At 36.1% G+C, this 18307-nt stretch overlaps 1 protein-coding gene across 9 annotated transcripts in view; it reads right to left on the reverse strand.

The window, feature by feature from the left end:
* The window catches only part of TDRD3 (tudor domain containing 3), a 164506-nt gene that overhangs the window by 65381 nt on the left and 80818 nt on the right, over positions 1 to 18307 (reverse strand). For all 9 annotated transcript variants that reach the window (XM_058683440.1, XM_058683446.1, XM_058683412.1 and 6 more), the window contains 5 exons: positions 13408 to 13479; positions 10708 to 10857; positions 5100 to 5240; positions 2177 to 2333; positions 1375 to 1500 (listed from right to left, as the gene is read on the reverse strand). In XM_058683440.1, coding sequence (XP_058539423.1) covers positions 1375 to 1500; positions 2177 to 2333; positions 5100 to 5240; positions 10708 to 10857; positions 13408 to 13479 — 646 coding nt within the window. The remainder of the gene's footprint in view (positions 1 to 1374; positions 1501 to 2176; positions 2334 to 5099; positions 5241 to 10707; positions 10858 to 13407; positions 13480 to 18307) is intronic.

Below are 18307 nucleotides of genomic sequence, written 5' to 3' on the forward strand. Positions count from 1 at the left end.
TCCCAACTAAGTTTGCCTGGACTCCTGACCCACAGAAACCATGAGATAAATTTGCATTGTTTTAAGCCACCAAATTTGTGGTAATCTATTAAACAGCAGTGGAAAACCAATACATTATGTTTTACAACCCAGAAAACATTGCTGTTAAATGTGTGCTTACAAATCTCACCTATATCAAATACTTTTTCAAAATACATTGCCTTTTCTATATAATCTAGCAATGAGCTTCCATTTTCATGAAATCTGGACATTTCAAATTTGTTATCATAGCATTTTATCTCCAACCTTTTTTTTTTTTTTTTTAATTAAAAATATATCTGAAAGAGAAAACTGAATTTAAAAGTATATCTCCCTGGGGCACCTGGGTGACTCACTTGGTTAAGCATCCAACTCTGATTTCAGCTCAGGTCATGATCTCACAGTTGTGGATCTAGCCCTGCACTGGGCTCAGCACAGAGTGCTAAGCCTGCTTGGGATTCTCTCTCACTCTCTCTCTCTCCCTTTTTCTGTCCTTCCCCTGCTTGTGCTCATGCTCGCTCTCTTAAATAAATAAATTTAAAGGAAAAAGGGTATTTTCCTAATGTTTTGGACTCATATTTTTAAAAATATACTATTTTAGAAAATACTTATCCCATGCTTAGAAAAAAGATACACATTTAACATTCTTTATCTTTTCAGTATTTATGTTAATCACTAAAATATGTCCTATTAAGGAATACATCATATTATGGGAGCATATTCACTCATTGTGTGAATATTTCCATAAAATATGTAATATGTGGAGAAAGAATAGATAGGCCAATTTCACAAAGTGTTATATAAAATTATATAATAATAAATTCTCCAGCATAACAATCAGTTTTCATAGCTAAATCTGTTATCTAGTGAAGTTGGGGGAAAGATCTTGGCAATACTACCTATTACAGCGTTAGAGGGCAAAATAAGCTGCCTTTTGTATTTTCAGACTGTAACAATCAAAAATTTTGTTCTGTACTTCTGTTAAACAGTAAATTTGTAATTTAAAAATTTTAATTTTTAACACCCAGATAGAAGTTTGTATTGTCAGTTCTTTTATTAAACTTTTTTTGGTGCAATTCCAAAGTTTGGTCTTTTTAAAAGAAATCTATGTTAGGGGCGCCTGAGTGGCTCAGTCTGTTAAGCGTCCAACTCTTGATTTTGGCTCAGGTCATGATCTCACAGTTCGTGAGTTTGAGCACCGTGTTGGGCTCTGTGCTGACGGTGCGGACCCTGCTTGGGATTCTCTCTCTGCCCCTCCCCAGTAGTCACTCACTGTCTCTCTCTCTCTCTCTCTCAAAATTAATAAACATTACAAGAACAAACAAAAAAAAAGCAATCTACTTTAAGGTAGCCTACCTTCCACACTCAAAGTCCCCATTTTAGACTCCAGGAAATCAAATAATGTGCTTGGAGCTGACGGCCTTGCATTTCCCAGCTCCTCCTCTTCTTCAGATCGTATTCTCCCCCTGCCTTTTCCCTTACCTGAAGAAGTAAAGCAAGACACGTTTATTGTACGTGCAAAAACAAAAGGAGAAAATACACCAAAACAGAATCATCAGTCACCTCAAGTATGATTTTGTATGTCTTTCTTTTCATATTTTTCTGTATATTCTGCATCTTTTAAATAAATAAGTTTTTAAAATGATTATATCAACTAGTACCTTTAGTCCTCTAAATGATCTATCTGGAAATTTGAATTTGTTCATGTAAATTATCTTTTAAGAGAAAAAAATCATTCTTATAAAATTTTTCTTTAACCACTAATCCTTTAAAAGAATATAGGATTAAGACTTGAATGACCAAAGAATAACACTAAATAAAAGTCATGTTCTTGATAATTTTTAAAAGTCTGCAGACTAGTCACTTATACAAGGGGCATAGTTCTAAAAATAATTAACAGAACAACTCATTTCATATTATATTTTCTCTATTACTTATAACAACCCTGTTAAGTAAGGTATTATTAGACCTACTTTACATTAAGATGAAGACAGAGAGACTTGGAGAAACTTGCACAAGTCTCTGTGATGCCCTAACTGGTGCTCCTTCCTCTTACCACAAAGAGTAAATGAAGTTATACTGTCCCCCCCGCCCAGCAACAAAACCTCAGCCAGAAATGCAAACAATACTATCTGTCACATGGCTTAATGAACTCTACCTCTCAGAGGTGGACCTGTAACAGGTTTGTGTTTATTGCTGTTAAGAAGTACATTCAGCGCTGCTTCTAAGTTGTTGCCATTATCCATAAGAGCTTGCCTCGATGCTTCTTTACTGAAGCCCATTTCCGTTATGTGTTTCAGAGCCTTCTCATCAACCTGTAAGAAATTAAGAGCAAAGCTACGCTAATGGCCAATAAATAAGCAAGGTATACGTTTTTAAGTATATGTATAGTTTCTTTTTTTTTTTTTTTTTTAAGTTTATTTATTTTGAGAGACAGAGTAAGTGGAAGAGGGGCAGAGAGAGAGGGAGAGAGAGAATCCCAGGCAGGGATTCGAGCCCAATGCGGGGCTCAAACTCACAAACTGTGAGATCATTATCTGATCCAAGAGTCGGACACTTAACTGACTGAGCCACCCAGGTACCCCTATGTATACTGTTTTTAAATTAAAAATTACATTCATGGTTATAGAAAAAATGCCATACTAATACAACATCCACTTGCTGTTTGTTCATACCAATAGTCGAGGAAAATTCTGTATGATATGTGGGGTCAAGTACTCTCTGACTTAACAACTACCATTACAAAAGAGTGAATGAATGAATGAAAGAAAGGAAAAGAAAGAAAATCATATATGTCGGAAAGAAGCTTCTGAAAATAATACAGTGAAAACTATCTAATGAAAACTTTTCTTGCTTAATATTTCACTTCTCCAAAACCGCAAAGTATAAAATGAAGCTAACAAAAAGGTGCTATCTCAGTAGTTTTATTTTTTTTTTACTCTCTCTGTTCCAGTATTCTTTCTATACTCATTAGCAATACTATCTATGATGCTGTGATAGCCTGTACCTCAAATAGGAAAATCTACCTTAAAATGCCATAAACCAAAATCTCCTTGAAAAATCTAGAGCTGAGTAGAATTCAAGAACTTTTTAAGTAACATAAACATATCCCATAAAGAAATTTCTTGATGGTACCCCATAGGTCCCTTATCCTCTTTTTTTCTTCACTCTTTTCTCTTTCCGCATCTTACACTGGGTAATTTCAATTGCCCAGTATCAAAGTTCACCGATTTTTTCTCTGCCTGTTCCAGTCTGATGTTGAATCTGCTAATTTTTCATTTCAGTTACTGTACTTTTCTGCTCCAGAAATTCTATTTGGTTTCTTTTTTTTTTATAATCTCTCTTTACTGATATTCCCCACTTGTTCATATATTGTTCTCTTGATTTCTCTTTGTTCTTTGTCAACAGTTCCCTTCAGACGTTTGAGCATATTTAAGATAGTGCATTTAAAGTCTTTGTTTAGTCAGTCCAATGCCTGGGCTTCTTCAGGGAAAGTTCCTGTCAATTTCTTTTTTTTCCCCTAAGTGGGTTGTACTTTGCTGTTTTTCGGTAGGCTTTGTAATTTTTTTTTGTTGAGAACTGGACATTTTGAATACTATAATGGCAGTAATTTTGAAAATCAGATTCTCCCTCCTCCTCAGGGATTGCTATTGTTACTTGACGAAAGCTGCTGTTGTAAGTTTGTGTAGTGACTTTTCCAAACTTTCTTTGCAAGGATTATATTCCTTGTGATATGTGATCACTGAAGTCTCTGTTCCATTATCCTCTTTCTTCATTACTCACTATTCTGGATCCTCAAGTATTTGACTACCAGCCTTCGGAATTCTAAAACTGTTGTTTCAGAGAGTACTTGTCACCTAAACAGTTGTTTGGGTGGAGAGGCCAATTCCTGGAGCTCTCGACTCCACCATCTTTGCAATGTCACTCCCTTCATATGTTTAGTCCTTGCCACAACCCCAAACTGCTGGTCTCTGATGTTCTATGGCAAGACATCCCCAGAGAAGTATTCTCAATTTACTGAAGTTTGAAAGCTTCTTGAGTTAGGGACCATATTTTTTCAGTTCGCTGTATCTACTCTAACCTGAAACTGACTTTTGTAAAAGTCCATGAAATGGTACCATGTTCAAGGAAGAGACAGCCTGGCCCATAGTTCTCCTTGGCCAATGACTGATTTAGAAGTGGAAATGTGACCTATCTCTAGTCATTAAGACATAAATGGAACTTTCTGGAGATTTCAGAAAGTATTTTCTAGTCTGATAAAATAGACCTACACCCTTTCCTTCCTGCCTTTGAACTTTTTGTGTGAAGACTTAATACACAAAGAGTCCTATAACCCTGAGAAGAAAGCCAAAAAATCACAGAGATGCTCACCAGAGCTCCAACATTGTTATACTGCTGGATTTATCAACCTTTGTAACCATCTACTTCTGAATTTCTAGTTATGTGAAATAATAAATCCCTATTATTTAAGTCAGTCTTAGTATCCCCTACTCTACAGATAAAAGCACCTAAAGTCATTCAACTTCTAAAGGCAGAGGAAAAAGAATTCTTGTCAGTTCTCTCATGTATGAGAACACTGCAGCATACCAGAAATAACTTTGACTCCTATCATTTATCTTAAAAATCCAAGTATATTTTGCAAATGAGACCAGAATACACATTTACTTGTTCTAATACATTTTTCCCAAAGAGCGAAACAAAACAAAACAAAATCACTTTACAGAAAATTTGAGAAGGATATGGAGAAGGGAAGGGAAAGGATGTTCCTGAGGCATCATCTTATACAAAATAATCTCCATTAAATGTCCTCTATTAAATGTGATGGCTTTTCATCAAGCTATTCCAAAAGACATAATTCAGACATTAGAAATTTAAGTACGATGGAGGTTTTAAGTAAATTATCTTTCAAACAATCCAGATGCTCCACGATTAGCGACAATCCTTAATGAAAACCTTCTTAAGAGTTGTAAAGTTCATTCATAACGCACTGAATAAAGCCAGGAGTGGTTGTGAGAAGGGACAGAAAAATCATCCAGGTAAGGCAGAACACATTAACTCTGTGGTTGATTCTTTGGCCTTACCAGTTCTCTGTAGACACCCTCATGTTTCCCCTCCGGTTTGGCTGACTTTTCTTTTTGTAAGATTTCTCTAGTTCGGTTCCCAGCAGCACTCATGTTGAGGTTACTTCTAGCACCACCACCACCACCTCCAAATGTCTTGGTCTTTAAGCAAGTGAAAGACAAAGAGATGTAGGTAAGTAACATGGAAAGATAGTTCTCAAGACTAGTCTGCAACCAAAAACATCTGGCAAAACAAGTAACGAAACGCTTCTCAATTATGCTAACTACTGGCCATCATCTCGTCTTTCCACAAGTCTGAGTGAAGCAATAAAAAATTTACAAAATTAGCATCGTTAAGTCTTCAAGGCAAGTCATCAGAATAAACTGAAGTAGACAACAACATAGAAGAAAATACAATAATATTAGCATTATGGAGTTCAGGTGTTAAAATAATTCTACGGCACGATACGTGACTGATAAATCACGAGAGCTGGGTTATAAACCCAGATACGTAGCAAGTCTATTTTTAGCAAGGCACTCAACATGTCTAGGAATCAGTTACATTATGTCCATGATCCAATAATATGATTATTTATACAAACTTAAAAAGTAAACAAATAATGTGAATTTTAACACTGGATTAAAATTCTCATCGCTAACTTACTATTTACATTCATTACATAATATGCTATCTTACTAATTATGTATAGAAAACTTTAAAGCCTTTATTTCTTATTTTGTTTGAATTATTTCAATAATTATGTTTAATCACATTTGAAAATCTGCTCTGATCTCATTTTCATCAAAACTATTATAGGGGTGCCTGGGTGGTGCAGTCGGTTAAGCGTCCGACTTCAGCCAGGTCACGATCTCGCGGTCCGTGAGTTCGAGCCCCGCGTCAGGCTCTGGGCTGATGGCTCGGAGCCTGGAGCCTGTTTCCGATTCTGTGTCTCCCTCTCTCTCTGCCCCTCCCCCGTTCATGCTCTGTCTCTCTCTGTCCCAAAAATAAATTAAAAAATGTTGAAAAAAAAAATTAAAAAAAACACAAAAACAAACTATTATAAAAAGACAAGAATGTAAAGGACATTAGTCATAAAGATACAAATTCATGATTGAAAAGTAACCCACTGCTGTTACTTGTACAGTATCAAATTAAATATGTGGTCATACAGCATCTTTAGAGCTCTAATAGATCCAATAAAAGAGAAAGAAGTCAAGACTTGATTTTTATTAGTGATAATAATAAATATTTTTACATGTGTTTTAAAATTATTACAGTAAGAAAACATCCTAGATATAAATTTATGAGATACTGGGAAATTATTTTCAATCTGATGAAAATATAAAGAAACAGAACCTGAGAAATAGAAAAATGATAGTAGATAAGCATTAACCAGACAACGTATAAAATATCTATTATGTAGTTGATACACCACCACAATATTTAAATTTTATTTAAACCAAAATTAAAACCACACCTTCAAAGACCAAAGGTGCATTACTAGATTCATTCAATTTTTGGTTTATGCAATAGATTTGGAAGTTTGGAAGGTCATCACTTAAATAGCCTCATGATTTTAAATAGGCATCCATATATGCTTACAACTTCCAAATGCATCTCTTCCAAAGCTCACTTTTCCAATTATACTCTTCTGTCTCACTGCCTATGAAGCCACATGATGTCTGACAGGCACACTTCAACATTACTATGTTCAAAACAGAATACCAAATCTTTATCCTCAAACCTGTTCCACTATAGTCTTCTCTAATTCAAAGTAAGAAACTCTAACCTGCCCATTTCTTAGGGCAAAACCCTTGGAATCATTCATGAGACCTCCCTCATGTACCACATTCAGTATCTCAGAAACTGTGATAGTTCTACTTTCAAAATTCCGGAATCTGACCACTTCACACCACCTGTGCAGCTGCCATCTTCATCCAAGCTACCATCATTTTTCCCCTCCCTGGATCATTCAATAATTTCCTAACTTTTTTGGTCCAGTCTTCTTCTCTACAATCTACTCTGGACATAGCAGCCAGAATTAGCTTTTTATTTATTTTTTTTAATGTTTATTTATTTATTTATTTATTTATTTTGAGAGAGTGAGAGTGTGCACAAGAGGGGGAGGAGCAAAGAGAGAGGGAGAGAGAACCCCAAGCAGGCTCTGCCCGGCCAGGGCAAAGACTGACACAGGGCTCAATCTCACGAACCGTGACTTAACCGGCTGAGCCACCCAGGCGCCCCCCCAATTAGCTTTTTTAAATGTAGGTCAGTTGATGTCACTGTTGTGCTGAACACCTCTAAAGGCTCTCATTTCTCTCTGAATAAAGACCAGTTTTTTAAACATGGCTCACAGAGCCATATATAAGCTGACCTACATTATCACCATTGACTTTATGGTCTACTTCTTGTCCCTTTGTTCTCTCTGCTTCCACTGGCTACCTTCCTATTCTTTGAACACATACTCCTGCTTTAGAGCCTTTGTAAAGACTTTTCTTTCTCAGGTAACCACATAGCTAATTCTCTTACCTCCTTCAAGTCTTAGCTCAAATCTCATCATCTTGGGACCTAATCAAATCACTCTATTTAAAACTGAAATCTGAATCTTACTTATTTAGCATGCTTATATTATTTAGTGTCTTTACTAGAATGTAAACTACACAAAAAGAATTCTTAACTTCTGACCATCCTATGTTAAAGTGCACCCCATCCCCAACCAGTACTCCCAACTCCCCAACCTACTTTATTCTTTTTCTTCCTATAGAGCTTACTGATTTCTAACTTCCCATACAACTTACATATAAATAGTTTTCTCCTTTACTAAAATATAAGCTTGATAAGGGCAGGGATCTTTTGTCTATTTTGTTCATTGACTTAACATAAGCATTTATTTTTTTAATTTAAAAAAAAACAATTTTTTTGTCTGTGTTTATTTATTTTTGAGAGAGAGAGAGAGAGAGAGAGAGAGAGAGAGAGCGCAAGCAGGGGAGGGGCTGAGAGAGAGGGAGACACAGACTCTGAAGCAGGCTCCAGGTTCCGAACTGTCAGCACAGAGCCCGACGCAGGGCTTGTACTCATGAACTACGAGATCATGACCTCAGCTGAAGTCAGTGCTTAGCCGACTGAGCCACTCAGGTGCCCCTAGTTTTTACATTTTTTAAAAGTTTATTGATTTATTTTGAGAAAGAGATAGATCCAGAAAGAAAGAGCATGAGCAGGGGAGGGGCAGAGAGCGAGAATCCCAAACAGGCTCTGCACTATCAGCCTGATGTGGGGCTTGACTTCACGAATCAAGAGATCATGACCTGAACTGAGATCAAGAGTCAGATGCTTAACCACCTAAGCCACCCAGGGACTCTTAATCTAAGCATTTAGAACACTTCTTCGCATACAGATTTTCATAAGATTGCTGAATAAACAAATAACGGAAAAAATATATGAAAATCATGGCTTGATCATGTGCACTAAATTCCACCAAATCCACATAATTGTTTGAATGGATGATCATAAAACATCTTTCTAAAACAATTGCACTCTTATGATTTTGCTGTTCAGACATTTATTTTTTTAAGTTGATTTATTTATTTTGAGAGAGAGAGCACAAGAGCAAGTGGGGGGAGAGAAGAGAGACAGAGAGAGAAAGAATCTCAAGCAGGCTCTGTGCTGTCAGCACAGAGGCCGATGTTGGACTCAAACTCACAAACTGTGAGATCATGACCTGAGCCAAAGTCAAGAGTCAGATGTTTAACTGACTGAGCCACCCAGGTGCTCCATTGTTCAGGCATTTAGATTAAATATAAATCTGTGCTTGTGTGTGTGTGTGTGTGTGTGTGTGTGTGTGTGTACTTACCTATAGAGACAGATCTATAGATATAAGGATAATCTATAATACACATAGGTTTAGTCCTAAATTTGCCATTGGGTAACACCGGGCAAGTTCGGGTAGTTTTGAACCACCATCAGTTCTCTCATATATAAACTGAGTAGTTTTAAGTTTGCTTTGGAAAGCTAGGATTCTTTATTTATCAAATATTTATACAAAATACAATGTGATCAATTATGGCTTTAAAAAATGAAGCATATTACAGTTTAACTATATTCTAGAAAATAGCCATACCCTGCATCAAAGTTTTGGAAGGAAAGTTTGTGTGAGAAAAATGTACATCAAAAGAACAACTTTCCTATAATCATTAAGAAATTGATATATATCCCATATACTCTTTTTAAATTCCATAATTTTAACAGTCTTTTAGGAAAAAAGAAATATATATTATGTAAACTATGCAAAATGCATTAATTTCAGAAGCATGAAAAACGATTTTTAAAAGCATGTACCTTAGAACATAAAAGACACTAAGGAATGGCAATAGTCACATTTACGGAGAGCTTTCAGTGAAGGAAAATTTGAACTGTGCCACATGCAGCGTTGTAAACGTTTTAAAGATTATCAGTTTAATTCTAACAGCAACCATATGAAGTGGGTGCCGTTATTATCCCCTTTGCAAAGATGAAGAAAAATCAGGTATGAAAAGCTAAGTAACTTATCGAAGGCTGTCAGCAGGATACACTTCCAGGCTGCCTGACTCCAGAGCTTGTGCTCTTGGATCAGACTGATGACGGAAAGACACTGCAGGAAGAACAATCAAAATTCAATAAATCTCTTACTTATACTTCAAAGTTAAATAGGAAAGCAGTTGTTAACTAAGCTTTATTACTGGTTTTAAATAAAGGAAAGTATTCTAATCTCACTGGTTAAGAGAAGGAGAGTCTGTCTAAGCAACTAATTCATGAACTTAAATTTCTTCTCAAAGTCTAAAATGAATAACTAACTAGAGAAAACACCTATTTCAAATAAGCAAGAAATTTTAAATAATTAAAAGAAAACCATTTGGCTGTTAAGAGAACATGATGGATTGTGTGTGTGGGGGGGGGGTGGGGGGGGGCGGGCATAAATGTACAGGATCCAAAGAAAAAAATTATTTTTTACTAAGTAGATTGAAGAATGAAAACTAACAAAAATGTTAATACTAAGCCATGATTTATCCTCTGATCAATCTTTTTTTTAAAATATTTATTTATTTTTGAGAGAGAGAGAAGTAAGAAACTCATGCATGCACATGAGCAGGGGAGGGAGAGAGAGAGGAAGACACAGAATCTGAAGCAGACTCCAGGCTCTGAGCTGCAGCGCAGAGCCCCGACACGGGGCTTGAACCTGCGAACCGTGAGATCATGACCTGAGTCAAAGTCAGATGCTTAACCCACTGAGCCCCCCAGGCGCCCCTCTTCTGATCTACCTTTACTTGCATTCCTCACAGGTGGTATCTAGCTCAACTAACAACAGAAAATCCTCTGCCATCATGAAAAGTGTTGTGTTTCGTTGTTACTCTATTCAGAAGAAAAGGAAAAGGGAGGAAAGAAGAGTGGTTTGCTAGCAAGAACTTGTGAGCAAAATGTGTGAGCTTAAGGCTCCATAAAGGCCCAGGGCATTTCTACTGTTGAAATATGCAAGAAGAATGTCGAAAGTTTGTTGAATTAGTTACCTTATATGGAAAGACAATAATGATTCTGAGCGACTTAAATAGAACATAATGACAAAGAATAAGAGTTTATAAAGATCTAGTTTCTTACTTCTTTGCTTTTTGCAACTTCCGCAATAGCAGCAGTCCTTTGTTTTTCAAATTCATCATTGTCATTTGTAGGTTTGACAGGCATTGTGACTTGCAATGTCTTTCTTCGGTCAAGTTCTCTACTATCCACTTGGACATGAGACGTACACTTCTGGTAATAATAGAGAAAAATAAAACACTTCAGTAGTTCCAAAAGAGATCCAAGTTTTTCCTAAGAAAGTAACACCTCAAAAGAAAGGTTTGTGTTGCTTTAACAATTGAGAGCTCATAAAAGTTTAATTCTTTCCCATAGATTTAAAAATAAAGGTAGAAAATTGATTAAAGTCACTTGTAAATAAATGTAACTGGTAAATAAAATTGTAAAGCTACATAATGGCCATCTAAAATAGGGCACATATTTAAAACACACATTGAACCAAGAGATTTATGTAGCATTTTACAATAACAACTTGAAATAATTTTAAACTTCAAACAGTCTATACTACTGTACAAGAAGAGACAAGTTCAGTTTTTTATTAAGAGTTTGATTTCCATATTATGACACAATATGCATATGATGGTTAAGTAGTATAGTATGGTTATTTTAAATATAAAGAGCTGTCTCTGAACTTACAAACTAAAAACTAAAAACATAACTGCTCTCTCAATCAGGCTACAAAGTTTTTGATTTAAAAAAAAAAATTTTTTTTTAATGTTTATTTTTGAGAGAGAGAGAGAGAGAGAGAGAGACAGAGACAGAATGAGAGTGGGGGAGGGGTAGAGAGAGAGAGAGAGACACAGAATCCGAAGCAGGCTCCAGGCTCTGAGCTGTCAGCACAGAGCCTGATGCGGGCTCGAACTCACGAACCGCGAGATCATGACCTGAGCCGAAGTTGGACACTTAACCGACTGAGCCACCCAACCGCCCCCAAAGTTTTTGATTTTTAATTTCTTAGGATAATTTTAAAAAGCCAACACTGCTTAAAAATAAGCCCTGAATTCTGTTCTCCCTTCCAATCCTAGCAGTAAAAATCCTATAAAATGAGCCTTTTCTCAACTCACTAATAAAAAAAGAAAAACATACACTCACACAAATGTGTTGTACAAATACAGGTTTTCAGCAATATTAATATATCCTGTTGCTATTGGCACACATCCAGCATTATCTATCTTTAACCCATGTACAAGACTAAGATAAACTGAACAAGAATATTTTAGAATGGACTTGATAAGAAATATTAGTGAAACTATACCTTTTAATATATTCCTAATTTAAAAAACCATAAGGGGTGCCTGGGTGGTTCAGTTGGTTAAGCGTCTGACTCTTGATTTCAGCTCAGGTCATGATCTCATGATTCGTAGGATTGAGCCCCGCATGGGCCTCTGAGCTGATAGTGTGGAGCCTGCTTGTGATTCTCTCCCTCCCTCTCTGCCTCTTCCCTGCGCTCTCTCTCAAAATTACGTTTCTCTGAGTAATTCGTAAAAGAAATATTATCACCAAAATGTTTAAGAAGAAAGCAAATTCTTGCAAACATGTATTTATATTATTAAAATATAAATCATTCGACTGTTTACACTCTGCATTCTGAAGGTTTTTGTGACATTGGTGGGAGAGAGTATCAGCAACATGGATCAGATCACAGGGCATCATGCCTCCTCTCATCTTGACTGTGCCTTGCTCCAAAGCACAGTAGAGTCAACATATTTTTAAATTATTTTCAAAATAGCCATGATGAGAGAATGACTTTAATTCAATTTTGAGTTGACCTTACAAAAATGTGTTTGAAAAGGATGCCAGTCAACGGACTCCACCCATTTATCTGGGTGGAATGAAGCAAATGAAGAGCAAACGCAAGGCAGATTACCAACAGCTAAATGTTGGTGCTATCATGAAGCAAAGAGCAAGCTGCCACAGGGATTAATCTCAGACTCATCAGGGATAAAACAGGAAAAGGCTGCAGGAGACTGTTGTGAATAACAGTGGAACGCTGAGTAAAATCAGGAAGGCCCAAGATTTCAGGCAGCTAAGGAGTTACCTCACTGTAACATTTTGCAGAGGGTGGGTTGAAAAACAGTGAGGAGGAAACTTTTAGCTTCTGTAAGAGAAGGATCAGGGCTGCTGTGGTTAAAAAGAAAAATATCAAATGGAAATAAAATTAAGTTCTTGACTGAGACAGGTAATTTGGATCAAGGCCGAAGATTAGAATCCAGGAAAGAACAACTGGGACAGAAACCCCACTAAAGTGCAGTGATGCCCTTCCCTGTCTCTGGGTTCGCACATTTATGTCTCATCTCTCTGTTGACATTTTCATTTTTTCCTCTCCCTCTTTTGTGTCTACCGAAAAAAGTGGGAAATTACAGCATACATCTGCCTTACTTTTGAATTTCTCGCTCACTCTGTCAAAAAAACAAAAAAATAACAACAAGAACAAAAAAACAAAGCCTCTACCACCAGGCTATCTTAATTAATTATAAGTTGCTCTTCAAGTATGCCTCTTAACTGCTTCAATCTTTCGGTTAACAGCTCTTGAGAAAAGAATCTACACCAACAATTTAGTTAAAGAAAAAAACCACAATTATTAAATTTCTGTATTTAATAGATTTCCACATAACTCCATGACCTCTAAATGAATAGTTCCACACAAAACTAAACACAGCTTGAATACAAATGAAAAACACTTTTTTGCTGATTAAATTCATCTGCCAACATGGAAGTCATTACCTGTCCAAAAGGCACAAAAGGAGGTGGTCCACCTTCAGTTCCAATATTACTTCTATTGTGTTTTGACAAGCTCTGTGAGAAAAGTGAGTCATAAGACAGAAATTATACCATTTACAATGTGCCAGGAATCCACTTATGTTAGTAGATTCTTATATAGAATAGGAAAAAAAAAAAAAAAAGCCTTGTATAAATAATTTTAAACTACATAAAAACATTTTGTGTAATTAGGCAATAATTAGGTAAAGGTTCTCTCCTCATCTCCCATACTAAACTACACATTCACATAGAATTTTCAGAAGTACTTACCAACCTGCTCCCATAAAAAGAAAACACAGTAAAAAAATACCCTCTTCGACAAGGAGTTAATTCAAGACAACAAACAATGGTAACAAAAGTTTTAAAAGCGCACTAAAACTATAATCCGACAGACAAATATTACCTGAAAATTATCTTCAAAATAAATTTTTATACATAAAATCTACTAGCAAATATTTGAGATACTGCAATGTAATAAAAATATATATATTTGGGCTTCTTCCCCAGTTCTTGGAACAGAGCTCCTAAAACTTTTGGAATTTCCTGAGTGATTGGGGTCAGAGGAGCATCTTCTGTTATTCATAATAAGCTTCTTTGAGGATACCTGAGTTTATGCTAATGAGGTGACTATTGATGGGCCCCTAAATAGCTCCAGGATGGGGGCAGGCTGCCAGAGGCACCAATAATATGATTGGAAGGTTGGAGAATGAGTTAGTCGCCAATGTTCAGTGGTTTAGTCAATCATGCCTATATAATGAGCCTCCATCAAACCCCCTATACAACAGGGTTCTGAGAGCTTCCAGTTTGGTGAACACATCCATGTGCTGGAAGGGTAGAACACACCAAATTCCACAGGGACGGAGGCTCCTGTGTTCAGGACTCTTCTAGATCTTGTAGCTTCATTTGGGTGTTCATTTGCGTCTTTTACAATATCCTAAATTCATAGTAAACCTGTTAATAGTAAGTAAAGTGTTTCCCTGATTTTTGTGAGCCATTATAGCAAATTATCAAACCCAAGCAGGAGGTCACAGGAACCACCAATTTGTACCCACAACGTACTGACATGTGGGTAACCCAGGGACCCGCTATTTGCAACTGGCATCTGAAGTGCGGAAGTAGTCTTGTGAAACCGAGTCCTTGAGAGGCAGGGTCTGTACAAGACTATTCAGCTGATTAAGCAAAGAATAATATAAACTTTACAGGACTGTCATATTTCTTTACAAGCTGTACATAAGATGTTAACTTACTTTTTAAAAACCAGCAGCGAATTCAATTATCTAGGGGTCTTTCCTCAGATAGGAAAGACCTATCTTGAATAATCAAGATATTCAAGCATCATTTCAATTTATACTGTAACTTCCTTTAAAAACTCACACAAACTGCTAATAATGCCATCTGTCAATACAGATTATATAATTTAAAACATATTACAGGGTTGATACTTCTCATCTTCATGAACGTACAGAAGTCAGACTTCACCTCCCTCTACAAACAAGCAGGAATCTGGACACCTTGTAAGAACAAACTGTTTTAAGACACAGGACAATAAGTAGTGCAGGACTATAGTCCCTGAAAGAAAGAGAAATAAACAAAAGCGAACCAGATGAGCTCTGCATTTCTGCTCAGAGGCATGATTCAGTCAGCGCAGAGAGCCAACCTGAGAGAATCAACTTCAGGCAGGCTGAAGCAACTGGAAGTGCTGGGGCAGAGTTTTGTAAAAGAGGGACATGTGGAGAAAAGAGGCTCCAGAAACCAGCATATGAATTCCCTGAAGTCATTGCTGAGAACTAGACTGAGCAAAAAGCCACTGTAGATTGTAAGCTTCCCTTTACAATAGCATCAAAAAGAATAAAACACTTGGGAGATAAACTTCAGAGACTGGTACACTGAAAACTATAAAAGACTGCTAAAAGAAATTAAAGATGATATCAATAAATGCAAAGATATCCCATGGTCAAGGATTGAAAGAATTAATATTAAGAGATCAATATTATTAAGATTCAATACAATTCCTATCAAAATCACAAGAAATTTTTTGCAGATACAGAAAAATTCATCCTACAATTCATATGGAATCTCAAGGGACCCTGAATACTATAACTATCCTGAAAAGTCCTCATGTTTCTCAGTTATACAACTTACTACAACTTACTATAATCGAAACAGAGTGGTACTGGCATGAAGACAGACATAGGGAACAAAAGAATAAAGAACCCAGAAATAAACCCTTGCTTGCATATGTGGTCAAATCATTTTTGAAGAGTGTGGACAAGACCGTTCATTGGGGAAAGAGAGAAATGGTGCTGGGAAAACTGGATATCCATAGGCAAAACAATGAAGTTGGACCCTTAACTTGTATCATATACAAACATTAATTTAAAATGGATCAAATACCTAAATTTAAACCCATAAAACTCTTAGAAAAAAAGACAGAAGCAAAGTTTCAGGACACTGGATTTGGTAATGATTTCTTGGATATGACATCAAAAGCACAAGCAACAAAAGAAAAAAAACATGAAATCAAACTTCATCAAAATTAAAACCTTTTGTGCATCAAAGGATACTATCGATAGAGTAAAAGGACAACCCACAGAACGTGAAAAAAATATTTGTATTTCATACATCTCAAAGAACTGATACCCAGAAAATATCAAGAATAGGACAAAAGCTAAACAAACCAGTTAAAAAATGGACAGAGGACATAAACATTTCTCCAAAGAAGGCATACAAGTGGCCTATGGAAGGCACTAAATATCACTAAGCATAGGGAAATGCAAATCAAAGCCACAATGAGATTCCACTTCACACCTATTAGAATGGTTATTATAAAAAATTAAATACCAAGGATTGGCGAGGATGTGGAGAAATTAGATCCCTTGTGCATTGCTGGCGGGAATATAAAATGGTGCAATTACTGTAGAAAACAATATGGCAGTTACTCAAAAAATTAAACATAGAATTACCTGCCATATGACTCAGCAATTCTACTCTGGTTGTATGTCCAAAAGAGCTGAAAGCAGAAACCTGAACAGATATTTGTCCAACCTTGTTCATAACAGAACTGTTCATAATTAGCCAAAAGGTAGGAACAACCCTAATGTCCATCAATGGATGAATGAGGAAAACACTGAAATGCTGTATGTGCGTGTGTGCGTGTATATGGAATATACAATGGAATAGTACTCGGCCTAAAAAAGTCCAGCAATTCTGACACATGCTACAACATGGATGAACCCTGAAGACATTATGCTAAGTAAAATACACCAGACACTGAAGGACAAATATCACAGGATTTCACTTATATGAAGTACCTAGAGTAGTTGAATTCATAGAGACAGAAAGTAGAATGGCGATTACCAGAGACTGGAGGTGGGTATAGGGGGATGGGAAGTTGTTTTATGGGTACAGAGTTTAAGTTTGGGAAGATAAAAATTCTAGAGATGGATGATGTAATGGTTGTTTAACAATATAAAGGTACTTAATGCCACTGAATTTTACATTTAAAATGGTAAAAATGGTATGTTATGTATACATTACTAAACACACACACACACACACACACACACACACACACACACACACAAAGAAAAAACAAACAAACCCAGATCTGTCATGGCAACAGGCTGGGGGGCACTAAAATGTTACAGAAACTACATTACTTTGCAAATTACATCTGGCACAGAACTCTCTAGAACTGGTCTTTGCCAAATGTACAAAACATTTTGAGGTTTGAGTTTTTCTTCTTCTCTTCACCTATTACAATTTGTTATAGCTACAAAACATGCACATAGTTTAAATACTGCCCATGTCCCCTTAATCCATTTATTTTACAAAATGGTTAGGGCCCTTTTTGAAAATTAACTTTATGGTCTATGGTTTCTATGCGTACATCTCATTTCTATGTGTACCACCTGCCAGATGCTTCAGTAATTAAACTCTCCATGGTTTCTACATGGCTATGGTTACCAAATTAAAACAGCAGCAACAACTATAAATCAAGAGAACTATAATCATTGCAAGATGTTTTAAACACTTTTTAATATAAATTTTTATTGCCCCCTAAAAAGAAATATTAACACAGTTTTCAGGAAACAAAGTGTAAACATAATATAATAAAATATTACAAAGATAACTATCAAACTACTAATAATCGTTGTGTGTGTGTGTGGGGGGGTGTGCGTTTTAGGAGTGAGGAAGTTTCTAGGAATGTTTAATTGATTTTACAGTTAGTGAAGTAGTTTTGGCTGGCATTAGGAAAATAATGTAAGATGTTGGTCTGACTTAATGGCATCTTACCACACTCTAAAAAATGTCTAATAATAAAAATATAATTTATCAACTTGTGAAAGGAAAGAGTTACATGAAATGGGTGGGATTTCTCTGGGAAATTCAAGGTTCATAACCTTGGCTATTTATGTAAAACTATCAAGCCACTTCTGCTTTTGTAACATTTTAATTAAACAATGCAGGTAGGGAACATTATCTTATACTACATAGTACAGCAGACCTAAAGGTAGCACATTAGTATTGTAAGTAATTAGTACTAAGGAATAAAATATGTGCCTAAATTTCTTTATCTATTTACCTCCCAAACAGAGGCACTTGCAAAGCAAGAAAATAGAAAAGAATAATGTATCATAAAATAGGAAAATCTTCAAATGTTACTAGGTTCCTTGGCTCATTCCAGGTAACAGGCAAGATTTGGGGCAGCACAAGAACATCAATTTTAGATCAAAGAGTAATTAGATTTATGTGCTTTATAATTCATTCATTCCACAATCATTTGTTATAATGTTTTTGCATGTACACATCCTGAGCTTCTGTGTTAGAGGAGGCTCAGATCTGTCACCTATTAGATCTGTAA

The sequence above is a fragment of the Neofelis nebulosa genome, chromosome 1 (assembly GCF_028018385.1).
Source record: "Neofelis nebulosa isolate mNeoNeb1 chromosome 1, mNeoNeb1.pri, whole genome shotgun sequence".
In the NCBI taxonomy this organism is placed as follows: Eukaryota; Metazoa; Chordata; class Mammalia; order Carnivora; family Felidae; genus Neofelis; species Neofelis nebulosa.